General features: G+C 44.5%; 2 protein-coding genes across 2 annotated transcripts; both read left to right on the forward strand.

The window, feature by feature from the left end:
• The first annotated feature begins 14,327 nt into the window (after positions 1–14,327).
• On the forward strand, positions 14,328–15,227 carry LOC119654157 (uncharacterized protein K02A2.6-like). The gene has a single exon (XM_038059320.1). It carries the CDS (start codon positions 14,328–14,330, stop codon positions 15,225–15,227), a length of 900 nt encoding a protein of 299 aa, XP_037915248.1.
• A 5,537-nt stretch (positions 15,228–20,764) lies between these two features.
• LOC119654632 lies at positions 20,765–26,964 on the forward strand. The gene is made up of 2 exons (XM_038060104.1): positions 20,765–21,161; positions 21,289–26,964. Exons 1-2 carry the CDS (start codon positions 20,834–20,836, stop codon positions 26,913–26,915), a joined length of 5,955 nt encoding a protein of 1,984 aa, XP_037916032.1. The 5' UTR covers positions 20,765–20,833; the 3' UTR covers positions 26,916–26,964.
• The last annotated feature ends 532 nt before the right edge of the window (positions 26,965–27,496 follow it).

The following is a 27,496-nucleotide window of genomic DNA, read 5'->3' on the forward strand; positions in this document are numbered from 1 at the left end:
CACAAAAAATGGTCTCACTTAATTTCAATGTATCTATTAATCTGCTAAGGCTCCCCCTCGGACATCACCTTGTTGCTGTTGTGTTGGACAGTAACGATGTCCAAAACACATGAAAGTGGAAAAAAGGATTTTAACTCTCCAAGTAGTAAGAAGTCATAGACCTCGAATCCATCCGCGGCTTTGAAAAATCAGGTCGGGACCGAGGTGCGGATTTTGGAGACCTCCCCAGATTCATGTTTAACCACGGAGAAATCTGTCGAAGACAGATTCTCCTCTTCATGGGGAAAAATCTGCAGTGTCTACGGCGCGATCAGTCAGAAAGGATAGAACAGCAACTCCCTTATGAGTAACTGGAAACCTGACTACGGCCGGCCTGTCGGTGACACTGTTGCCTAACTCTAATGGGGGATGAAGGCTCGACAGAAGGAAACTTCAGTCGCGAAGAAGAAGGGACTACAGCTTGCCTTTCAGAACACCCGACAGCAACGGAAAGCACTGCTTACTTACGCTTAAGTAAGCTTACTTACCTCGGCTCCCGGCCGTTGATATCCAACGACCGCAGTGCCTCAGTAGTGGGAAACTTGGCTACTATGGCATCTTATGCTACAAGAGATAATGGTGGAGTGGAAATTAGGTCCACACCGGATCCCTTTAGGAGGAGTTCAAAGCTTGGGAGATCACCACCGAGAACAATGGTTCTTTTTGGTAGTCGAGATTCGTCGCGGGACTCTGAAAGAAATACGAATAGTCCCTTAATCGAGATCATTCCTTGTGGCGCAAGGCGCGAAAGCAAACGGGAACATACCGGAATGGCGTTCGTTACACTCGGGGAACGAATAAATGGACTGTGCGAGTTCATCAAGGAGAGGCGGAATATCCACCAAAATATTCGAGCCTTGATAAGAGGCATTAAATTGTCTTATATCAAGGCACTCGAAGAAAAGAATTCCCAAGCGTCAGTTGGCAAGGTCACAAGGGAAACGCAGGTGACGCCTCCCCGTGATAAAGCAGGCGAGAAGACAGGAAAACGGGCTAGAGACGGTACCAGCGAGCCTCTTGGACCACAGCAAGTCCCGAAGAAGAAAAAAGCCTCTTCACTAAAGAAGGCGGAGTCGGCGAGAGTACCCGCGAAAGTCGGTAATCTCACGATTGCAGCCACAACACCTACAAAAGTGGAAGAAACCAACGCCCGGAGGCCCGAACAATGGACCAAGGTGAGCAACAAGAGGAAAAAGGACAAAAAGAAGATCTGGCCGGAAATAATAATTATTTCCAAGAAGGGAAATATGTCCTATGCCGACATCCTCCGAAAGGTGAAGCCAGACCCGGAATTGAAGGATTTGGGGGATAGTGTGAGCCATATCGGGGGAACACAGAGAGGGAATCTGATGCTGGAGTTAAGTAAATCCGCCGAAAAATCGGCCGATAACTTCCACGGGAAGGTGGAAAGTGTACTTGGAGAGGAAGCTGAGGTAAGAGCTCGGAAACAGGAGATAGTGGTTGAATGCAAGGACCTAGATGAAGTCACCTCACGGGAGGACATCTGTGCTGCGCTAAAGCAGCAGTTCAACCTTGGCGATATAGACCAGAGTGCCATAAGAAGGATGAAAAAGGCATATGGTGGCACACAGACCGCTATTATTAGTTTGCCGGCGGAATCAGCTATTAAGTTAATTACCGCGGGCAAGGTAAGAGTAGGTTGGGTCGTGTGCAGGCTCAGGGAGCAAATCTCTCTAAAGAGATGCTTCAGATGCCTCGATTTCGGCCATTTTGCGGCGGCATGCACTAGCCAGCATAATAGGTCGAGGAGTTGCAGGAAGTGTGGGGAAGAGGGCCACCTCATCAAAGATTGCACCGGAGATCCACGGTGTATGTTATGTAGTGGGAAAGAGGGCGTGGACGGCCGGCATATTGCGAGAAGCAGCAGATGTCCGGTATATAGGAGGGAGCTGAACCGCACAGGCAAATGAGATTGATACAAATCAATCTCAATCACTGTGAGGCAGCTCAGGACCTGCTCTCGCAAACCATTCGAGAGTCGAATGTCGATGTCGCGGTTATTTGCGAGCCGTACAGAAACTACGGCGGTGCGACTTGGGCGGTGGATGCGTCTGGCAACGCCGCAATCTGGGCGTGCGGAAAACAGGCCATTCAGGAAGTCATGGCCCCCCCGGCAGCCGGTTTTATAAGGACGAAGGTCAACGGTGTCCATATTTACAGCTGCTACGCTCCTCCTAGTGCAACCTTAGCACAATATGAGGAGATGTTAGACAGTCTGGTGTTGGATGCTAGAGACCGCAGCCCTAAAATCATTGCGGGCGATTTCAACGCATGGGCCCTGGAGTGGGGAAGTCGATCGACGAACACCAGAGGTCAAATTCTGTTGGAGTCATTTGCGGAGCTGGACATCGTGCTAGCCAACGTTGGCTGCGTGCCCACTTTTCGAGGAAGAGGGTCGGGTTCGATCGTTGACCTGACATTTGTTAGCACTTCACTGGTGAGGTGGATGGCTTGGCAAGTGAGTGAGTACTACACCCGCAGTGACCACCAGGCCATCTTCCTCCGCATTGGGAACCGGGGAAGCAGTCAACGACGCTCTGGAGGTGGAAAGGCTAAGGCGGTTGGCTGGTCTATCGGAGCTTTCGACGAGGAGACATTCCTGGCCGCATTGGAGGGAGCCCATGATCCGGATGGAACAGCGGTGGAAAGGGTCACACAGCTGTCTCAGCGTGTAACCGAAGCATGCGACGCTACGATGCCACGACAACGTTTGCACCACGGCAAGAGGCCAAAATACTGGTGGAACACGGAGATCGCTGCCTTGAGATCCTCTTGTCTCCGAGCGAGGAGACTTTCCCACAGAACAAGGGAAAGGCCGGAGCACCAGGAGCGTGAGGAGGAATACAGGGATCTGCGAATCAACCTTAAGAAGACCATTCGGAGAAGCAAGCGGGAATGCTACCAGAAGCTCTGCATGGAGGCTAACACGAATCCGTGGGGTACAGCCTACCAAGTTGTAATGAAGAAGATCCGCGGGCGAAAATCACCTCAGGTGACATGCCCACGGCTCTTGTTGCAAATAATTGCAACTCTTTTCCCGCAGCAGGAGCAGAACGAAAGAGAACCCCAACTGGCAGCTCAGCAGGACGTCTTCTCGATCCCTGATGTTACCGAAGAGGAACTTTGGGAAATCTGCAGACGTATTGGGGACAGCAAGGCTCCGGGATTGGACGGAATTCCGAACAGGGCTCTGAAGGTGGCGGTCAAGGCGAGACCAAGGTGGTTCGCAAGCACATTCGAATCGTGCATGGCGGAAGGAGTGTTTCCCGCCAAGTGGAAGAGGCAGAAGCTGGTGTTGCTACCGAAGCCCCGAAAACCACCCGGCGTGCCCTCTTCATATCGCCCTATTTGTCTCTTAGACACCATGGGGAAGATGTTGGAGAGGGTGATATACAACAGGCTGCTCCCGTTCATCGAGCTTGCGAGTGGTCTTTCAGAGCGGCAATATGGGTTTCGGCGAGCCCGTTCTACGGTCGATGCAGTAGCAAAGGTCGTGGAATTGCAAATGCTGTGCTCTGGTGACGCTGGACGTCAAAAATGCTTTTAACTCAGCCAACTGGGGCTGGATTAAGGGCGCTTTGGCCAAACTGGGTGTTCCTAGCTACTTGGCTCGGCTCATCGAGAGTTACTTTTCGGACAGACTTCTCTAGTACGAGACGGACGACGGGCCGAAGGAGTACATTGTGACAGCAGGTGTGCCTCAAGGTTCTGTATTGGGACCGCTGTTGTGGAACATAATGTACGACGGAGTGCTTGGCCTTCGCGTGCCGGAGGAGACAACGCTGATTGGTTTTGCGGACGACTTGGCAGTAGTTGCAATTGCAAAGCATCCCGAGGACGTGGAGCTTTATGCAAATGAAGCCATTCATACCATCAAGTCATGGTTACGAATGGCCAAGCTGGACCTGGCGGACGAAAAGACGGAGGCGGTCCTCATTACCAACCGTAGGAAGAACAACACGGTTACCATCCAGGTTGGTAATCGTGAGGTCGTCTCAAAATCGGTTGTCAAATACCTGGGGGTGATGATCGATGCCAAGCTGAGTTTCAAGGGACACTTGGATTATGCGCGAGAGAAGGCAGCACATGCCAGCTCATCCCTTGCAAGGATGATGCCTAACGTGGGAGGGCCGAAGTATAGTCGCAGGCTACTCATCGCGGGAGTGGTGAGGTCGATCCTGCTATACGCGGCCCCTGTCTGGGCGGGAGCGTTGAACCACGCTGTCAACCGGAGGAAGATATGTTCAGCATACCGGCCAATTGCGCTAAGGGTGTGCAGCGCATTTAGGACGGCGTCGACGGAGGCAGTGTGTGTTATCGCAGGAATGATCCCTATAGATCTTCTAGCGAGCGATGCACACTGGCTCTACGAAAAACGGAAGGCAAATCCAGCCGAGGTGAATGCGGATTTCCGAAAAGCCATCAGGAGAGAGTTGTGTGGCAAGTGGCAACAACGATGGGATAACTCCGACAAGGGCAGGTGGACCCATACATTGATCCCGTGCATCGAGAAATGGGTCGACCGAAAGCACGGAGAATTGAATTACCACCTGACACAGTTCCTTACGGGACACGGTGGCTATAGGAAGTACTTGCATCGCTTCGAGTTGGACGAGTCTCCCAACTGTCCTGAATGCGGTGCTACACTCGAGGACCCGGAGCACGTTATGTTCCATTGTCCCAGATTTTTGCAGCAGAAAAGGAGGTCGAACAGCATCTTAGGGGCGGACATCGAGCCCTCCAACCTGGTGGAAGAGATGTTGAAGTCGGAGGAAAACTGGATGGCGGTAAATGAGGCAGTAGCCGTGGTGCAGACAAAACTCCTGGAGTTGGATCGAGCTCGGAAGGTGGCGCGACGGAGTCGTGACATGGACGAGCTGGTATAGCGAACCAGAGCCTCCCCCGCGAAGTAATACTTCACGGTGGTCCCGCGGGGAGGGGCGGAAGAGTGGGGGTGGTTTTAGTAGGTGTGAATCCCACACACTGCAGCGTCTTTCGAAGAATTCCACCTCCATCCATAAAAAAAAAAAAAAAATCTTACTTACCCTATGATTCTTTGTGTCCTCCGCTGATGCAAGAACTAAGGGATCTGGTAGTGTATGCAGAATTAAGTGGATTTGATGGAGTTGGTGCGAACGCTCCGCATATTTCTTGGAGAAGTAGCAAATGCAATCCTAGAGGAAAGAAGCTGTTTGATTTTGTCACTTTAGCTGGTCTGATGACCGCGAATATAGAAAGCGTTCGTGGGACTAACAAGGAATGAAGTAATTGAAGCTAACAATCTGTTAGTTGTTAGAGTTAGAGGCTGGCAAGTGTTAGATGAAGCCTCACTCTCAGATCACCATTGCTTAGAATTTAGTCTGACTATTGCAGGCGAACGGTCTATAATACAAAGACGGAACCCTAGGAAAACTCGCCGGACAAAGTTCAATGAACTTCTTGGCAACAATGTAGAGCTCCCTAGGCCACTAAGCGCTCCTTTGACGTTAGAAAGTCAACTCGAAACTGTGAATTGCACACTTTTATAGTGCTTTAAAGAAGTTTGTCCTATTTCCCGAGGCTAACGCGATAAAACGCTTCCATGGCGGAGCCGAGAACTGTAAAGACTCAGGAAATTAACCAGACAACTTCAAAATCGTGCTTGCAAAAGTACCAAGAATGAAGACTAGTTAAACTTCCAGAAGTCACAGCATGAATATAAGAGGCTCGTAAAACTTTCAAAACGTGACTCCTTTACAGCATACTGTGAGAAATTGGCAGGTGAAAGGGAGACTTCCGGTCTTTGCAGAGTCCTTAATAAGGACGAGTGTGCCAAGTTAGACTCTCTTAGAAGACCAGATGATACTTTCATGAATTCAAAGTTGAGTCTATACCGACTCTCTTGGAAGTACACCACCCGGGAGAACAGGTCCCAGAAGTGAGAAGAGCTTTCTGCAAACCTTTCAACACGAAGTTGTTGCAAGAGGAATTAAAACACTGCGAAAACGGTTGTTATCAATGAAAAGACAAGAGGTGCTATACTATAATTTGAACACTTCAAAGCATCTGGCATGGATGGCATCTATCTAAGCAGCGTATAGAACACTTAGCGCAGCTTCAAAGAAATATTTTTAGAAGGTATCTTGCTCTGGACTGTGTGTCTTCCTCCTGGCAGAAGATTAAGGTAGTCTTCATATCTAAGCCTAGGAAAGATACTATTCACATCCAAAGAACTTCAGGCACTTACTAACTTCTAATAAAATGTCTGGAGAGACTGGTTGAACGTTATATTCGCGAGAAGACGTTAAGATCACACCCTCTAAATAAGAACCAACATACTTACCAACACGGAAAGTCCTATGATTCTGTTCTTCACTCTTTGATTCCAAAGACAGAGGAAGCAAGGCCCGCACGCGATGGGGGTGTTCGTAGACATTGAAAGGGATTTAGTTTATACAACCATGCACACGCGCGGTCCGATCCAGAAGAAGGGAAATTTGCGAGCCGCCTCGTGCCAAGCCGCCAGCCGTGGAGGCATAATGCAGTGTGGCGGCAGCAGTACAGTGCGTCGGCGGAGGCGAATTCACCACTGCAATGCGATCGTGGTTCATGCTTCTGATGTGCCGCTGTGCATGGCGGGTGCCTTCAGCAGTGATCCACTGCAATCTCGTCACTGATTTGAGGTAGAATTGTCGGAGTTACTGGAGATGGGTAAAGCCTGGGAATACTTGGTCTATGCAAAGGATCCATTTCAGCAGAGATTTCAGCTGGACGGTGGAGAAGTTTGCTTTCGCGAGTACTGAAACTATTGCCTGCATTTTGGCGTGGTGTTGTTGATGCCGCCGCCTCTGTTTCCATCGACTCTTGGTCACCAGTTTCCAACATGATCTCAAATTATAAATCGGTACTGGTCTGCGACTCGCTGCACAGTCACGTGCGTGAATTAGGGAAACACTTGACAAATCCCTGGTGCCGCAAGGGGCCGTAAGATGTTGTACCGTGTTGTATCCGTGATGTTGAAGAATCTACACACTTCTGAATGTATGACCACAGTTCCCGCTTGCTTTTCGAGTTTATTCTCAAAAATAAAGTCTCATCAATCTGGACCATTTTACTTTCGATTTTGAGTTCTCACGGGTTCCCACTCACCTGGTCGACGAGGTCCTGAAAGCAGCAACCTTTGCTGCTGTTAATTATATTGCGGAGTCTTCTCTATTATTGTGGTAAATGACTCCTTTTGGTCGTTTAAACTTTATGCCAATCGGCGGAGTTTGCGACTCTCCTTCCGGAGCTTCGCAATTTCTGCCGTCCACCAATACATAGAAGGCTTGTCATGTCTCGATGCCCTCCTGGGCATGGAAGCTCCGCGGACCGTCACACTGGGGCCTTTACAGGGCGCTCGTGCTCAAAACTTCAAAACAATTTTTTTCGTGTTAGAATCTTATTGTAAATAATAAATAATGGGATAAAAGGGTGGATAAACTATAAAAAGACGTAATTTCGCATAATATATATGTATGTAGAACGCAGAAATTTGAAACAATAAAAATGAAAAACGTTAGAACATTTAACATATTTTTAAAGCTTGGTTCAGTTGTTATGTAAAGTAAAATATTAAGATAAGGATTATTTCAATAAAAAAAATGATTATAATCAAAGAAAATAGGGAAAAATAGAAATGTATATTTAATTCCACGTGATTCTTTTTAGAGCCAGTAATAAATTTTGAATCTAATTAAGGACGGAATCATCAGAATCCGTGATTTGAAGGTCTTGTACTGAGGGAGCTGAATTATCCAAGTCCACCGTTAACATATTGTATCACAAACATCCCTATCGAATGATTTCCCTTTAAAGTTGGTAGTTTTCGCAGGTTAGTAATAAAGGGATCAGAAGAAATTAAGAGTCTATTGAAGGTGTCTGTAATATTGTGAAGCCTTGAAGCCTTTCGGCTAAAATATTCCCTGTAGATCCCCTGTAGATTCCCTGTAAAATCTTTGTTTCGGGCTTCTTGTGCTTCCTTGCTGAGCTATCCGATTGATAACAATGGGTGCGAAATAATTTCTAGGCTGTGAATTAAAATCTTATGCACAGTCGGACTCGCTAGTTCCGTGCATATAAGCGTATGTATAATTTGGCCGTTCCTAAACAATAAATTTTGTTTATTTATATGGAAACTACTTGAAATTGTTTTTAAAATCATATAAAACCGCCTAATAAGTTCTTTTTCAACTCCAGAGATAGTTGCGGATTCTTCTTCTTCTTCTTTAAAAACTTCCTGACTCCAGGTCCAGGGTTGGTCGATTATTGCGGACATTTTTTTCCTCAATTTTTCTTGAAGGATTTTTTTGTTGTTCTCAACAATATCTTCGGTTCCTTTTGTGATTCGCGAAGATTTAATCGATAATTTATGTTAGTTACAGTAAAAATTCAAATGCTCTTATCCATGAGTGTAACACTGACCAAACGACAAGAAGCCATTTGACACTTCTGGATAACATTTGTTGTAAGTTGTTAAAATCTTAAGATCGCATAAATAGCATGGGAGAGAAGATTTAGTCTCACTTAAGGCATTGCATAATTTACCATTGTGAATCTGGCTTTATGCGCCACAGATTATTCTTTATCATCCATCGTTATTGTTGTGAAGTTCTGATACGAATTTTTGTTTGTACTGGGGATGACTGGAACTACCATCGAAATTCGACTTTAAAAGTAGGGTTAGAGAATCCGAGGATCTAAACTTCTAATGATATCTTTTTGAGCTGACAGTAGCCGACAGGCAGTATGGTCTAAAATTGATTGTATCGGTATCTCAGCTTCACTTTCTTTTAACGACATGTTTTTTGGATAACATTTTTATTTTTCTTTTTGGACAAGTTTGTAAGGCGGGAATATTTGCTTCGCATAACTTCGGATTACGTTATATTGTTTTTTGGATAATTCAGCTGTAATTATCATAGACAGGTCATCAGTTACTGGCAAATATTTTAACTTTTGGACATATTTCTTTTATATGTTTTTGAGCAAATCCTGGTAGTTCGGTTACTTTCTTCACCACGTATGCTGCAAATTTTCTACCGCTCGCCCTCAATTGCATTTACATACCATAAGCTATAACATCCGGGTGATTTTCAACACGCTGCTGTTTTCCTATGTTTCGTCTGGACGCTACTTGCTTGGAAATCTAATAGCGGCTGACCGCAACCACCTCTTGAATGTCGGTTGGTTTAAAGTATTCAGGACCCTTCTAGCCATCTCTTTTCTGTATGGAAAAATCGGTCCTTCTGTCTACATATTCACTTTAATTTCGATTTAAAATTTTTTGAAGTTATGTTGTGCGGATTCAGGCAATTAACTTGTGACGGTACTTTTTGACAAATGACCTTCCAAGCATCTTCAAATGATGTTTGTTTGGTTTGGAAAAATATTTCGCACATTTTCTTCCTTGTCATGGAAACTTGAGTGCAAGAATCATCTAAAATAGAGCAAAACCACTGCACAAATTTTTCACACTAAATTTATTTTTTTCAATTTTTAAATTTTGCGCAAGGGGATTTCACTTTTTCCTTCACATTTAATTTATTTGAACCTTCTATTGTAACACTACATTGGCAGATTTGAAATCCCCTTGCGCAAAATTGAAATATTCACATTCAAAAATAAAATTCATTGGTCAGATTTGAATGCAAATTTCTCCCTAATTTCGCCATTAAAATGTGTTTTTTGTATTTTAATGTATTACATACCATTACTAGAACTCGCCATAGTAATTTGAAGAAGAACTTGCGAAGGATAGGCAACTGACGAATATTTGCTTGTGCCAGTTCGAATATATGTAATAATTAAGTCTAATACCAACGGGAAATGACAAGGACTAAAAGTGGTGAAAGTAAACAATTGGGACTAAACCCATCTACCTCATGATTTGCCGAAATGTATACATTGTTTCAGTCATATAATAAGTTCAAAATAACGTGAAATTAAAATTGAGGTTTTGAGCGCTATTTTCGAAGAAAAGGCCCCAGTGTGGCGACGGCGTCGTGGTCAGGTTTTACGACAGTTGTCAGTTACAGCGTCACCCCAGAGGTGGCTTCCAGCGCACCCCCACCTGCACCAAGGTTTTCGGTAAATTTACTGGTGTTCACCATGGCGACGTTTCATGCACGGAAAGAGGCGCCCAGGGAGGACACACCGAGAGGTTGTCTCAATTGCTTCGAAGGCGATGTATTGATCGTCGCTTGACGGCAAATCTTCCAGAATTCGCCACTCGTCCCCCAGCCACTTGAAAACTACGTCGGCAATGCTTCCCTCGCAGCCTAGGCACTTGAACGTTAGGGTGGATTCGGTGTTTACAACTACGAATCCTGTCCTCGCCGCCATTTCGAGAATTCATTTCCGTCAGAAGTCTAGGTCATTCCCAAACAGGATTCAGAGCACCAAGCCTGCGTCGAAAGTCTGGCATGATCTCGTTCGTTGTTCGACAGACACTGAAAAGCGTTTCCCTTAAACACCGAATCCAGACAAGATCGTCCCCTCGGGCTTAGCCGAGAACCCTAAGGCGGATGCCGTTTCAAACCCAGATTGCAGCGGTATCTAATTTGTCGAGGTGGCATGACACCCTGCCCTCTTATCAGGTCCTCGGCAGATTGCAAACATCTGCCTATAATCTAAACATTTTGTAACATTTGGTTGAGGCGACCGGATTCATGTCCTGCATATTATCCAATCATTTCTGATTTTCTTGCTTTTAAGAAGGTGACTCGCGTTTCGAAGTCAGGACTTCGCAGAGGCGACACCAATCCTGATATCGGTTACGTCCAAAAATTCACGGTAAGAACCTCTTCTACTTCGCTCTTTGCTGTGAAGAGATCTCGCATTTTTAAGGAGCACGTGGGTTCTAGGCTGTAACAGTGTGAACTAACCATTAAATGTAATACATAGTGTGAATTAACAATTAAGTTTACTACAACTGTATTAAATATACATTCAACTGTCAAATATTTTTTCAAATAAATATGATTCCACAACATACTGGCGACGAGGACGGTCGTGTTTTTCGTTTTTCCGAGCGCGAGTTAAATATGGACGCCACACAGTTTGCCAAATTTTTACGTATGCAGGCGGAGCAACAAACCGCCATCCTAAAAATTCTTGAAAATTTCGCTACCGTGACGGATGGTAGAGAAAACATCTCTACAGAGGTAAAAAAACAAAACATCCTAAAAAACTTTAAATGCGAGAAATATGATGGCGTTACAACGGCTAGTGTTTTCGTAGATTATTTTGAAGCCCAGTGCCACATGTGGGGAATCGCGGATGATATAAGTTCGAAAAGAGAATTATTCGTATCATGTCTAAAGCCGGAAACCTATCGTGAACTAAAAATTGCATTTGCGGACGCAAAGAAAAAATTTGAAAACCTGACTTACACGGAAATCGCGGAAAAATTCGTGAAGCTTTTTGAACGAAAAACCACGCGCTTCAAAGCTCTAACGAACTTTTGGAATTGTGTGAGGAAAAAAGATGAGTCATTCGAATCTTACGCGAACAGGCTAAAAGACATAAGTCGCGATTGTGGCTACGACGGCGACATGCTAGAACGTCAATTACGTGATCGGTTTGCAACGGGTCTCAACCATCCCCGACTTGAAGTGGAATTGAAACAAAGGTGGCCAGAGCTAAAAACATTCGATGATATTGAAGGCATAGAAAACGAAGTGTCGTTCGCGGAAGTTTTCAAAATAGCGCTATCAAGAGAGTTGGCGGAAAAAGACATTGTAGAAAGTGAATGCGCGGAAGTGAAAAGACATTCAAAAGGCAACTGCAAGGCGGCGAATCACAATTGTGAAGCGTGTGGCAAACGTGGACATTACGGGTCGTGCTGTATAAGAAAAGGCAGAGCTAAATTGATCGTGAGAGACAAAAAGAAACAACAGCGTATTTACAACGTAAAAAATAATGATACATCTATTTCGAGTTGTGAGCAAGTTTTTAAAGTAATGAGTGCCATTGCTAAGAAAAGAAACATTGACGTTAAGATAAACGGTGTCACGTGTACGATGGACTGGGATCCGGGCGCGTCAGTTTCCATTATAAGTACAGATTTTTGGAAACAGATCGGATCACCAATGCTTAAAGGGAAGCCAAAACTACGGGCTTATGGCAATTTCGATTTACCTTGCCAAGGGGAAGCTACAGTGACAGTGACGCTAAACAAGCGAACGCGATCTTTGAAAGTAGTCGTGGTGGACAACGCGAATCCAATGTTATTTGGCTTAGAGTGGAATGAAGCCTTCAATTTGCCACTGCCCGAACCAGTGTACAACGTAGATCGTGTCAACAACCACGTGCAGCCGACAACGAAACCACTGCATCAGAAGTTAAATGACATATTGGAAGAGAACAAGCAGCTATTCGAAGAAGGACTGGGAAAAATAAATAACTACCAAGTTAAAATTCAAGTAAAGGAAACAGCAACACCAATACATATTCCAGCCAGGCCAGTCCGATTCGGAATTCAAAAAAGCGTGGAATTCGAACTTGAAAGGTTACAGCAGCTTGGAATTATCTCACCTGTTGACCCCAACGAAACACCGATCGAATGGCCAACACCCACTGTCAACGTGGTTAAACGAAACGGAAATATACGTATTTGTGGTGATTTTCGTGTTACACTGAATCCAGCACTAGTAGCAATACGACATCCAGTACCAACATTCGAAAACATCCGTCAGCAGCTTGCCAAGGGTGAGAAGTACACGAAATTAGATCTACGCGATGCCTATCTACAATTCGAGATTACTCCAGAGTCAAGAAAATACCTAATCATATCCACACACAAATGGTATTTTCAGTATAACCGTATGACTCCTGGTATATCGAGTGCACCCGGAACATTTCAAAATTATATGGAAAATCTACTTGCTGGCATACCCAACGTTGCAATCTATTTCGACGACATAGGCATTACAGGTCCAGATGAAGATAGCCATCTAAGATCATTAAGAGAAGTTTTTAAACGTCTGCGTGAAGCTGGTTTTCGTATCGAAAAGAACAAATGTAGCTTTTTTCAAGACAGTATCGACTATTTGGGCCATCAATTCAACCGAAAAGGGATCTATCCAGTGGAAGACAAGCTGATAGCAATAAAAAATGCTGCAATACCCACTAACAAGAAGGAGTTACGATCCTTTCTGGGATTGGTCAATTTTTACGAGAAATTCATACCCAACTTACATGGAGCATGTTCCGAACTACACGCATTAACTGGTACAAAGTCGCAATGGCGATGGTCAATAAAGGAACAGAAACAATTTGATAATGTTAAACATATGATATCTAGCGCCCGTCATCTAACTCCTTACGATCACACAAAACCGCTTTATTTGGCAACAGACGCATCCAATGTAGGCCTTGGTGCTGTTTTATATCATCAGGACGAGGCTAGCAACGAGTTACCTATCGCCTACGCGTCACGAAAATTGAACGAAGCAGAACAAAAATACGCTACCATTGACAAGGAGGCATTAGCAATATTTTTCGCCGTGAAGAAATTTGATCCATATTTACGTGGGACAAAGTTTACATTAATTACGGATCACAAGCCGCTTCAACACCTGTTGGGAGACAAACGAAATTTGCAAAAAATCGTAAACAACCGTCTGACGAGATGGGCACTAATGTTAGGTGCATACAATTACGAATACAGTATCGTCAAGGCAAATACAATATTCTAGCTGATTGCTTATCACGCTTACCAAACGCACATGAAGCAATTTCGGAGGAAGCGCAGAAGATTCATAAAATTTATGCGGTAATTCAAATACGGAAGCTTGATGATATTGTACTAACAGAACAGGAACTTAGGAAGCAGACGAAACAACCTAATATTACGACGAGTAATTGAGTTAATTGAACGTCACTGGCCAGACACGAAGTGTATCAACAACGAGCTGAAACCATACTACGACAAACGGGAGGAACTATCATACGAAAACGGTATTTTGATGTGGCAAGGACGAATTATCGTGCCCAATAATCTTCAAGAAGTAACATTGAGGCATCTTCATAGAGGGCATCCAGGCATTGGCTCTATGCGTGCGTCAGCGAGGTACTATGTATGGTGGCCGAACATCGACAAGGACGTGGAACATACAGTGAAATCATGCATGGCATGTCAACGTCAACGCCCAAAACAATCTGAACTGCCAATCTACTTTTGGTCCCTGCCAGAGCATTGTTGGCAACGCCTGCATGTGGACTTTGCAGATCCCTTCGAAGGAAAAATGTGGATTGTGCTTGTTGATGCTTTATCAAAGTGGGTAGAAGCAGATGTACTTTATGCTGCCACCACAAGAACTTTGTGCGAATTCCTAGAGGAGAAGTTTATAACATTTGGTTATCCGGAAATTATCGTGTCGGATAATGGTAGTCAATTTACGTCAGAAGAGTTTCGAAATTATTGTCAAAGTCATGGAATAAAACATGTAACGTCTTCACCGTACCATCCGAAAACCAACGGACTAGCCGAACGATTCGTACGAACATTCAAGGAGCGCATGAAAGCCAGTGAATATGATGGTTTATCACAACGTCAGCGCTTGCGCACATTTCTATTTACATATCGAGACACACCACACTCCTTTACAGGGAAGGCACCATCTGAATTTTTGCTAGGTCGACGCCTGCGAACTTTATTTGACAATCTGAAGCCTAATGTACGGCGAGAGATGCATTTTAAACATGTAAAACAAAATCTTCAAGCAGAGCAGTCTAACAGAGAGTTCCAACCAGCACAACCAGTATTCGTAAAGGCAGACATCGAGAAAATGTGGGAACCAGCCAACATAGTCGAAAGAACAAATCGATATTCCTACCGTGTTCGAACAAAGGACGGTGTAGAAAGAAGACGACATGCAGATCATATCCGAGAACGGAGGGTAATACCACCATCAATCGACTTCCGGGATGATTTTAGGCGAAACAGTTTCCATTACCAATCTGCAAGCCCGACAGCAAATGATGAACAGGAACATCAGCAGTCTATGCAGCCCGCTATACCGTCGCATGAAAACGGAAACATGAGTGAACAAGGACAACACACCGAAGCACACCAAATTGAACATCCAGTACGGCGAAGCCAACGGATAAGAAATCGACCCAAGAGACTAGTCGAAGAGATGTAAAATTACTGAAGGAAGGAGAAATGTAACAGTGTGAACTAACCATTAAATGTATTATAATACATAGTGTGAATTAACAATTACGTTGTCAAGTTGTCAAACTGTCAAATAAACATGATTCCACAACACAACGCGGTGTGTTGCTGCCTATTATCTCTCTTGGCCTTCTTCTTTTAAGCCCAGTTCGCTTCGAGTCTTCGTAGCGAGCAGACCTGCGGCGGAGTGTTTCGCTGATTTGAAAAAGTCAAAGTAAAATAATCAAAGTGGAAAGTGAAAGTGATTTCCAGTGTGAAGAATAACATCCAAAGGAAGTATCGTTCCGTAGCCATACAGTGCATCTCAAGATTATTGAGACACTGTATACTACAGTGCTAGTAAATATAACATATTTTTAAATTTCAATTTCAGTGAATTCGGCACCAACCGAGGACGGGCTTGGGGACGATAATGTCCGCCAAGAGGACCAAGCTAGTGCTACCGGACGAAATTTCGTCCGAAGAGGAGGGAGCCACGGGCCCTACAATGATGATGGAGGGGAACTCGAGCCTCCTCATGCGAATTGCGGAGCTGGAACAAGAAAAGGCCGACATGGCGCAGCAGTTGGAGTGCCAGATGGCATTCATCAAGGAGCTGCAGCAGCAGATGGCTGAATTAAAAGCAGCCAACATGGCCGCGAAGCAGCCGGTCCAACAGCAAGAAGTGCAACAGCAGCAGCTAATTAAGCAACAGCGACAACAACAGCAGGAGCAGAGGAAGCAGCAGCGACAACAGCAGCAGCAACGACAGGAGCAGCAAAGCGAAGAAGATGACGGCATGTGCCCGGAGGTCATCATCGAGGAGGAGGAAGGAGACCCCTTCAACTTCGTCGTCCGAAAAAAGAAAACATCAAATAAGACTAAGGTTAGTGCTATCACTGTAAGTGCCCCACCAACCACCCCAAAATCCTCTCCCCAAGCAGCCACCCCTAAGAAACTCAAAATTCCCCCGATAACTGGGTACAGACTAAATGTACCGCAGTTCCTGAAACTTCTGAAGGAAAAAGGGTTGAAAGCAACCCTGAAGAACACGAGGGCTGACAAGACCCTCATCTTCGCCGAGACGGTTGAAGACCATGCTGCAATTTTCGCTCTCATCAGAGAGAAAGGGCTTCACGCCACCACCAGCACCCCACCGACCCTAAGGACCAAGTCGCTGGTTATTCGCGGTCTCCACAGGGAGACAGATCCAGCAGACATATTGCGGGAACTCAATGAAGATTACCCGCAATTAAAACTGAAAACTGTGGCCAATTTAATTACGCGTGCAGATAAGCTTCTGCACAGCCAGAACCCGGCACTTCCGATGAGGTCTCAATCGGGACTTTTCATAGCCACCTTCGAGCCCTCCCAAGAGCTCAGTGAAGTATTAAAAATTAAGTATATACTTCACCAGAAGATTTCGCTTGAGAAAGTCAAGCCAATTGAAGAAGTGCAGTGCTACAACTGTCAGAACTTCGGCCACATTGCCCCTAACTGTTCCATTGTGCACAAATGCGTGAAGTGCGCAACAAAACACGCCCGCGGGCAATGCCCCACACCATCGGCGGAGGCGCCGCACTGCTGCAATTGCGGCCAGACCGGACATCCTGCCAACTACCGCGGATGCCCGGCATACAAAGATATGGTTGCCAGAAGGGAAGCTGGCAGGGCGCGAAAAAATGCAGAAACGGCGAGGACCAAGCAAACGGTGACACAGATGTCACAAAGCTTGTCCCGGCCAGGTGTATCATAAGCCCAAGCAGCTAAGAATACTCTTCCTAGAGCTGCACCCTAAGCTCCACAAGGCAACAAACTGGCCTTCAAGAACTTGGTCGATAGCCTCGCTTCCGCCCAAACGAATGAGCAGCGGCAGATTGCCGCAATCCAACTACTGATGAACTTATGGAGTTAAATATAGTTACATTTAACTCCGCGTCCCTGGTCTCACACGCCCAACGTGCCACTGCCCAAGCGTTGGTTGATACTCTGAAAGCAGACATATTTTGCGTTTCGGAGACCCACCTAAACCACAGACATAATGTCAATTTCACCGGATATACCACTATTCGGCATAACAGCAACACGGGCGCTGCCCTTCTAGTCAAAAAAGACTACCATTTTGAAGAAGTCGTCATCGAGGGCTTACTAGTCTGTTCCGCTGCAGCGGCAATAGTTAAAACTATCGACAATAAACGGATTTTGGTAGTTTCCGTTTATTTCAAATACAATTCCCCAAGTGAGAAACTGGGCCATGACTTAAAAGTCTTGGGCGATCTCCAGTTAAAATCAAAATATCTCATCTTCGGTGGGGACTTTAACTCACGGCACAAATCCTGGGGCGATAAGGCAGAAAATTTAAATGGGAAAACCCTGTACAACTGGATCCACGACCCTTTCACGCCAGCCAACCTTGAGGTGGTCTCGCCGGATTCGCCGACAAGACCCGCTAGTCAATCCATCATTGACTTTTTCCTGTTGTCTGATGAAACCAAGCAAAGTTTTCAGGTAACTTCCTGTAAAACCTTGCCAGGCATGTCCGACCATTTTGCAGTTGAACTCAAAATGGCCTCAACTTCACAACTGCAGAAGCGAGTTAAGATAACCATCAGGTCATTCGCCCACACTGATTGGGACAAATTCAAGTCAGATTTAGCACCAAGGCTGAACTTGAAGAAACTCGCTACAGATCGCAATCTGTCGGACAAAGAAATCGACGAAGCAATCATTTTGGCCACGGACGCCATCAATACTGCTACACGCAGAAATACCAGGCTTATCAAAGTCGATGAGTTTGTATACAACAAACTCCCGCATGATATCATGCTACATATGAAGGTCAGACAGATTTGGCGCAGGAACCTCAAGCGCAACTTCCATAAAAATGGAAATAAAGTTAATGCTGAATACAAAGCATTGCTCTCCTGGATTAATTGCCTGAGTACAATTATCCGGGAAATGGTGGCGCAATTCCGCAATAAAGAATTAACCCGTAATCTCGCAGATATTAAGCCCGGGCCAGATATGTTTCAACATATAAATAGGCTAGCGGGGAAAAATAAGTCCCGTAATTTCGTTCTTACCAGGAACAAGGAACCAATCTGCGGAGACGCCAGAAAGGCGCAAGTCCTTGCGGAATCATTTGAGTCTCAGCTCAATACCCCTCCGCCTCAAAGTAACCCCGCAATAGTGTCGATGGTTGAAACAACTATCGCCGACTTTGTCTCTAGGCATTCAAATAGATTAGTCACATTCTCCCAAACGAACTCTTCGGTAAAACCAACGGATTCGCAACAATTCCTGAGTTTATCACAACTCACCGCCTTGACCTCAAACCTAAACGGTAAAAAATCAGCCGGACCTGACGAAATTCCTAATTACGTAATTAGGCAACTTCCCCGAGTCTCCATCAAATTTTTGCTGGCAGTATTTAATAACTGCATAAATAACGGCTATTTTCCCACCACCTGGAAAGTAGCTAAAATAATTGCGATCCGGAAAAAAGGCTTCTCTACTGAGCCTAACAACTTTAGACCCGTTTCATTATTATCCAATTTAGGCAAACTCTTTGAGAGAGCATGGACAATCGGGCTAGTCCAATATTGCAATCTCAAAGAGATTATACCGAACCATCAGTTCGGGTTCAGCAGCAACCACGGAACTCAACATGCACTTAGCTATCTTCACGACACCGTCGTAGCAAGACTTAACGTCAATAACAAACCGACCGTAGCATGTGCATTAGACTTAGAAAAGGCTTTTGACTCCGTATGGGCAAACGGACTAATCTACAAACTGATAGATCTTGAGTTCCGAATTCCGATCATTAGAATTGCACTAAGCTTCTTTGAAGATAGGTATTTCTACGTCAGTGTGGGGAATGAATTCTCCGATCTCTTGTCGGTAACATCGGGAGTACCGCAAGGATCCATTTCTGGACCCACCTTTTATAATATCTTCACGGCTGACGTTCCAACTCCTGAGACCGGCACCGAACTCATTCAATATGCCGATGATACACTCATCTTCGCTTCAAGCCTCCACCCCAACAGGGCAGCCAAAGCGGTCGAGAGATATTTGAAAGACCTTGGCAAATATTACCTGGCATGGGGCATTAAGATTAATGAGGCCAAAACGCAATTCTGCACCTTCCGGAGGAAAGCTAGATACCTAGGTTCTAGAGGAATCCATAGAAAAGCTAAACGCTTGAAAATGAAGATCGGAAACACTATAGTGAGCAATTCCCAGACCATCAAGTACTTAGGAGTTAAACTTCACGAACTCCTTAAGTTCAAGCCACATCTTGAGCTCGCGATCGGTAAGGCACGCGGTGCATTCAGTAGGATCTACTTTCTTCTTCGAAAGAAGGTAGGACTCAGCACCAAGGCCAAACTGACTCTCTACAAGACCCTGATCAGACCCATTATCTGCTATGGAGCACCCACGTGGATCACTTGCTCCACCCGAACCATGTCCAAATGTGAGGCATTCGAACGCCGGATATTAAGATACTGCACTGGTCTTTCCTATAATTGGAAAACCAAGAAGGTTGGAAAAAACGCCGAGGTATATCGGCGCGCCAAGGTACAACCTCTTCGAGAATTCGTTCTCAACTTGGTGGAACGGTTCTTCGAAAGAACGGAGAACCATCCAAATCCACTAATCCGGCAACTCTACCAACAGGGTAGCACCTTCCCATTGGCCAACTTCCTAAGGCCCTGCCAAATAGTGAGCAAAGCTCTTAAACCCGCCATCCTTTCCCTATATGATTCTCCCTGCCTGGTAGGGGTACATCGAGGCTAAGCACAAGACATGTAATGTGCTATTGTATATAGTAGGTTAAGTATTTATTGTTAGAGTAAGTTAGATTAAGTTAGATTAAGTTTAGGCTTAGTTAATTTAAGTAAGTAAGTAACGCCTTCTGGCGCTTTTAGTGCAAGCGCAGTCTTGAAATAATCCAGAGCAGTTGAAAATAAATGTGAAGATCCATGTATTAAATCAATACAATTAACGTAAGAATTACACAGAAGGTCGGGTAGGCCAAACAATTGTAATAGCCACCCATTGAAATAAAGTTAAGTTAGTTAAGCTTAATATCTAAGCTAGAAAGTAATTAATAATGTATTAGAAGTAAGACACTATGGTAAATAAAAAACTTAAACTTAAACTCTTTTAAGCCCAGGAGAGTGAAGTTTCCTTCAGACGACCGTTCCTTCTTCTGCTTTTTCTAGTTTACTTTACAATCTGCAACCCATTTGGGGCTTGCGGTGTTCTAAGCGGAATACGCGGTTGATTCTGCTTTTTCGGCCTTTCCTCTTCGACTTTCGCAAGGACAGTCGACTACGCTCCCACTCGGTTTTTCTTCAACGTTTGAAATTTAAATTTTGGCTGTTAAATTTCCATCTATATCGGGGAAATCCCCAAGACATTTAGTACAATCAAACTCAAATTCTAGTACTACTTTCACTGCAGTAATGTTTTGACTGCTAAATGTCAAATTGACACTCGACTATTTGCATCTGAAAACGTGAAAACATTCACTGGCACGTGTACTTTCCACCGGTGTGTTTTTCGCTGGTGTTAAATGTATTAAAAATGATAACAGAGGAAAATAAAAGTCGGAAAAGGAAAACGTCTACCAGTGGGGATGATGTTGAATCAAAGCAGAAAAGGGAAAGTGTAGAAAGTGAAGGGGCAGAGAGTGAAAAAGAATTGATGCAAAGTGAGTCTCCTGAGGAGAATAAACAAAGTGCGGAAATCGGACAGGAGCATCAGGAACGCAACAAATTCAAGGATAGATATCACGAAGGCGGTGATGCCCTGGAAGGCAAAGACGACCCTCCTGTAGAGGAGATTCGATTCGCGAGTAGCTTCGATGTGAGGGGCTTCAGGAGGAAATTACGCGGGGATGATTTCATCAAAGGTTAGTTCAGAATGTTCAAGTTGTTCTGTGCATAATTTTATAAAATTATTGATAAATTAGGACTGGGAAACAGTAACAGTACTCGCACTTGCCTTTATGGAACGTTACATATGCTGTTCTCTTTCAGAGCTTCGACATTTCCTCTATTTACACGACTCAGGGAAACGGGATGTTGTCCAGAAGTTTCTTGAGAAGAAAGGGACGGCTCTGGAGATAGTGGAGGCTTTCAAGAAACTGGATACCGGCAATAGGTTCAACGTTCACTGCCTCACCCGAGCACTGCACCTAGTCCTCGAGCGGATAGCCACGGACCATCCGAACGAATCGGACGCTGCGGCGGGAGCATGCCGCTACTTCGCAAAGTCCTACAGTAACCTCATTGAGAAGCTGCTAACTTCGTGGGATCCAAGCTATCGGAAAACCGGACTCCAGATCATTACTGTGATCGCAGTCACGACACCCGATATGATTCGTACGCTGCTGGGTTGTTTCAATATTTTCGATAACAAGGAAAAGCTGTATAAATGCCTGACGTCGGATAGGAAGGAAAACCAGGTGTCCGTGAGGGAAGTCTTTTTGCGTATGATATTATCACTTCTGGTCGACGGGACAACGTTCGTGATTCGGGTATTGCTGGAGAAGTATGAACTGATAGCCACTGCCTTGGAAGAGTTGGTGTACGACGATCATGAGACGGTCATTTCGGTGGTGACAGCGTTCAAGAAATGTGTTTTAGAATCGCTGTTAATCTCCAAAACGAAGAAAGTTCACATCTTCGACTTTGACAACATCAAATCGTTGCTGAGACTCTTTGAATGGAAAGGTCCAGCTTTCCTTCAACCACGGCAAAAACTGGCCCCGAGACCCACTGTTGATGAGGAGAAGTTACACTCGGTGAGGGAGTGTGTCTTGGACTTTCTCATCTTCTTATTGTCAAGTCGAAAGTACGGCATAGCCTTCGACGCCATGACCCACTTCAAACAGCGAAAAAACGACATCCAGAAGAAAACACTTTCAATCATCGAGGATCCCTGGGAGTATCCTCAAAAGTATTTAGTCTTCGCAATTCTACAAGCGTGTCCGGAACTTGCCGAAGGCATGATCAAACATTTGTGCTACCAAGTGAGCAGGACAATGTCGTGTAAGGTAAAAGCCGTCCGACTGATTGCGGAGATCGTCACCGAGCTACATCCGAATGTTATGCGATCGGCACTAAGTCAGATATCGCTAACAAATCTCACACAATGGATCAAACAGCTTTGCCTGCCATTGCCCGTGTTGAAAATTGTAAGGCAAAAAACTTTCTTGCAATCCATCGAAGATCCGGAGCATCGCGTGGTTGCCATCGAGGTCCTTTCAGCTTTGTTCCGCCAGTACTGCAACTACATGACCACCATCATCGAACGTGAGAAATTCAAGGGAAATGATTTGAGAAAATTTCGTTTTGACATGCTGGATTACTTGTTTCTACACTTCCCGAGTGTGGAGAACATTCTTCTGAGTCTGTTCTTGACGATCGAAGAGCCCGAAGGATTCTTGATCGACCATATGGATCTCACGTTTGATCTGCTTCTGAACATCTGCAAAGCGAATCGATCATTTGTGGATAAAACCGCTACAGTAATGGATTATATCAAGTTGCTCTACTCTTTCTTTGAATCCACAGACGAGGAAATGCTCGCAGTGAAACTCAAGGGCATGAAACTTCTGCTGATGCTAAATCCGAAGTCCTTGCTTCCATCGCAGAAATTGTACTTCGATATCTTGGAGAATTTAAGTCTGATTTTCATGAGTGACCAGGAAAATACACTAAAAGTCAACCCTATTCTGCAGAAGTTGCTGTTGAATTTGAATATTTTTGATAATGGACTTCTCGAAATTGATATTTGGCTTCAGGCCATGAAATTCGTGGACGAAGATGCTAGGTCGGATGTAGCGAAATGCTGGAAAGTTATGCGGAAGGCGAAAGAGCTAGACATGTCGGCTTACTTCACAATTGATTATACATCGCGGAGCAATCTGAAGAGCCTCTTCCATGACATCGAGAACGACGTCAGCGTTCAAGGCTATATGGATATCCCGGTGATGAGTAAAGCGCTCGTTCTGATGCTGAATAATATTGAGGAGTACCCCAAATGTGCCAAGTACTTTGAATTGGTAGCGTTTTTCCTGTTTCATTTTATCCCTGCGCCGAGAGCCGTGCTGGAACTGTACAGCACCCATTACTCGACGTTCTACAAATACATGTTTTCTTGGTTAGATAAACAAAAGCCGGGTAAACTTAAATCGATCGAACTGCGTGGCTTCAACGAAATGTACTCCGCCGTGCTTGAGGGCAGGTGCGATTTTAGCGAATCTTTCCGAGGCGAAACTCAATTCATGATCGATGGAAAGGAACTGATGCTCGATAGCATATTGCACCAGGAGAGCTACATATTGATTTTAATCTACGAAATCTGCTTCGTAGTATCACAATTGGCGGAAAAGAAAAATTTGGAAGAAATACAAGTGAACGCCGCTTCGCATTATCTAAGTAGTTTCCTCCAAATTCTGAATAAACCTCCGGAGAAAGAAGACAGCGAGGAAATTGTCGCAATTGATACACCCGAATCTGACGAAACGGAAGTCACTCGCACGGAACAGGCGGTAAAATATATTTACTGCCGTCACTTACCACTTTTGCAAAATTTCAACATTTTTGGCGAAATGGCATCGGATCAAAACTTTGTGAAACTCATGTGCAATCTTACCGAGTCAATCGCTAACCTGAAGCTGGATGCTTTCAACTCCCTTACATCGAATTTCCGTGCGAAAATTGTCAATCAAATCATTGCTGCCGTTTCGGAAACATTACAAAACGGGACAATTCCTTCATCGGAATTATTAGTGAACGTGCTCGAGACATTCCAAATGTCCGACGAAAATTGTCTACTTCTCCTTGTACACTTGTCACAGCTACAGGCCGAGCACTTCATTTTAGACAATCACAATCGCTCCATCTACTTTGACGTCCTTGTTTCCGTTGTAAACCGATTTGCTTCGCTTAAAACAGTTTCTCAGAATAAAGATTTCATATCAAAAATTGGTAACATCTACGTTAAACTCATCACAAAAATAAAAACAGAAATCAATCTTGAAAAGCTCGAGGAGTCTTTCTACAAATTCCTGAAAATATCGCATCAATGCATTGATCTTATTTCAAAGGAAGTATTTCTTGCAACTTTCGAGAACCAGAGGATTGCCAAAAGCACTGTGAAATTTGCGAGTCTGCTATTGGAGCGCAGAGCTGATTTAACAAACGAGTTTCTGTCTCTAGTGCCAGCGCACTTATCAAAGAAAGAATTGATCTATCCCCTCCTCAACATCACCATACTCTCAGGTGCAACCATAGATCAAGAACTTTTGGACAGCATTTACAAAGAATACAAAAATGGCATAATGAAAGCCATCGAGAAGCCTCAAAAGGCAGCCGTCATCTACAAGGAGAACGTCGAAGCGTCAATATTCCTAATAGAAAAATGCATGCCCACTATCGACTTCTATAAGAAGTCGCTGAAAAGCGACTCTGTGGAGATATTTCAACTACAAATGATTGAAGCCATCTTCAGAAAGGAGATGCAGGCCTACATCGAAGATGTCGATACCCAAGCGGTGATTTTCGTCAACTTCATCAACTGCTTTATCCAACACTTCCAGATAGTCATGAAGCGCGAACAACTAGATCCTTTGAAAGTGTCTTCCATCTGCTACTCCATCTACAACTGGTTTGAAAGTTACAAAGCTCTGGAACTCAAATACGACACATCCGCAATAACGGAGTCACAAGCTTGGCAGACTTTTTGCAAAAACTGTTTGAAGTTTGGCATGCGCGCTATCGAGGATAAGGAACAGCAAATATCCGGATGCAACGATACAACCAATAGTCTCTTCTTAAAACTACTGGCCTACCTCTTCGAGAAGCTATACGAGACCAACACCAACCAACCACACGTCGCGCTATGTTTTGAAATGATTACGTCGCATTCACGCTTCTTCGATATTGTATTGCCGTCAACCCCAAGCCTTGTTAAAACTCATCTGATGCATCTCCTGCTCGTGTTGGCCCAGAAAAACCACAGCGTCATGGATGAAAAGCATATCCCGGTGTTATTAGGAGCATATAATGCCAAATTAACAATTTGCGATCGTTACACCCTAGCTTTGTTACAGCTATATGAACAGACAGGAGTAAACTGCAGCAAGTATAGACCATTCGTTTGGGGTGAGTGGGCCATCGATCAGTACTCCTTAAGATCGCAGGACGAAAAAGCTATTTTGCAACAAGACCTCTCGATAGCTCAGCTAATGACAATAGTCGACAGAGCTACAAGCGATTTTACTATAGAAAACTTCCCAATCTGGAGGAACCTGGACACACTAAGCCAACTACCATCAGTGGAATTTGAGAATCCCAATGTGCAGTGGAAAGGATATGGCCGATCTGTACTTGAGCGGGCGATCGAAGCTGGAAAACGTGATTTCGACCACATCTTCCTGAAACAGTATCCCATAAACCAGAACATCTATGACGATTGCTACGATCCCGCTTTCATCATTCCTCTCATGGTGATGTCCTTAGCCCCAGGAGTATATTTACATCCAGTCAAACCTGTTCAAAATGGTCTCCTTGGAATTGCATTCGCAGCACTGTCCAGTTTCGACAAAGACATGCGTTTGGCTGCAGGTCTAGTGCATCTTCGTTATCGGGAACACTTCGAAAACAACAAGTTCTTAGATAAACCCTTATGGATTCAAGCCTACGACAATATTCAGACAGGTCTCGAGGCTCTGCAAGAACGCTGGGCGAAGCAAAAGAAGGGTGAAATCCCAAGGGTTCCATATGTGTCTGGAGTGTTTTTATCGGTGGCAATGTCGACTCTTGTCAATCCTCTGGACCCCATGTACAAAGTTCTTAGCATGTACCTTCGCGTGAAAGAAACATTCAACTTCCTATGTGTCCCGGAATTTAACGTACTTTTCCATAGCCCGGAAGTAGATCATCTGACCTACCGACAATTCATCCTAAATACCATTCGGAGTGGCATTAAATGCAGTTCAGACTTATTCCTCCTAGTCACGACCGGAACATTCAAGGCGCTAATGGGTTTTTACAACACAACAATGTCAACTTTAGACATTAACTTACGAATCCTGGCCATAATAAATACATGCGTGAAAATTCCAGGCTCGGTAAAATTGATGATCGATTACATCGGCGTCATCGTCTGGCTGAATTCAGTGATTGATGCTACCGAATATTTCCACTTTGACACCATTGAGGCGATCATCAGCATCATTAGTAACATCTGGTATGCCCTTAAAGCAGTTGAAAAATCGCGCAGTCAATTGATTCACGTGGAGGCACGATTGTTCCAGTTGCTCGTGAAATTGGCACCTTTGCTTTCAAGTCGACTGAGTCTAAGTAGCTTCACTCAGTTCTTGAATATTTTGGCGAAGACTGCAAATGGAAAGAATCGACATATTACAGAAAAGTGGTTGGATCATATAATTGGATGCACGCAACGACACTATCCTGATCATATGTGGTGCATTGAGAACATGAAACAGTTTGGAATTAGTTGCATAGAAAGTGACGAGTCCTATTGCAAGGCTTTGAAAGATATGGAGTTGGACGATATGCAGATTTTAGGATTATTAAGTCTTCGGAATTTTGTTGTTAAATGGAAAGAATTAGATGTTAAGGTAGAAAGTTAGGAATTTATAAATTTTATAAAATTTTGTTTGAATAAATTTATTCAAAAATTTAAATTTTCAATTTTTTCTCGCCGTTTTGTCGATTTCGTTCGTTTATCTACAATATTGTGGTGATCCTCGAAAGTGCGGAGAAGAGCTTTGAAAAAAGGAAGGGGAGCTTTGGCTATAGATAACCTGACATGGGGGTTGGATTTAAATTTGTTGTTGAGAGAGATTTCCAGGTATTTAATGTTTGATTTTGGCGTGAGAGTGTGATTGGCAGGTTTTTACTTTCTGGCACTTATTGCTCGCATTTCGGAAGTAAGTAACCTCAGACCTATGAGAATTAACGGTGAGGGCCCACCGGTTGTTTGAGAGATATTGGGGCTAGTGAGGGCCTGGGCCCACTTGCTTACAGGATGGTGTCGTCTGCGAAAAGGATCCCTCCTGCTGCTGGAGGACCACTGTCGTTGAGGAGAAAAGATGGGCGTGGGGCAGCCTGGGATGCCGTTGGCGTAGGGGAGAAGTCTACGGGACGGGGTAGAGGAATATGTGGAGAAAGATGTTAAAAAGTTTTGGGCCTAAGATGGAGCCCTGTGGGA

The sequence above is a fragment of the Hermetia illucens genome, chromosome 4 (assembly GCF_905115235.1).
Source record: "Hermetia illucens chromosome 4, iHerIll2.2.curated.20191125, whole genome shotgun sequence".
In the NCBI taxonomy this organism is placed as follows: Eukaryota; Metazoa; Arthropoda; class Insecta; order Diptera; family Stratiomyidae; genus Hermetia; species Hermetia illucens.

What these genes read in the sequence shown, in the direction of transcription:
- LOC119654157 (XM_038059320.1), top strand. Translation starts at nt 14,328, where the DNA reads ATGTGGATTGTGCTTGTTGATGCTTTATCAAAGTGGGTAGAAGCAGAT.
- LOC119654632 (XM_038060104.1), top strand. Translation starts at nt 20,834, where the DNA reads ATGATAACAGAGGAAAATAAAAGTCGGAAAAGGAAAACGTCTACCAGT. An exon ending in CGGGGATGATTTCATCAAAG is followed by an intron (nt 21,162 to 21,288) that starts GTTAGTTCAGAA and finishes GTTCTCTTTCAG; the next exon opens with AGCTTCGACATTTCCTCTAT.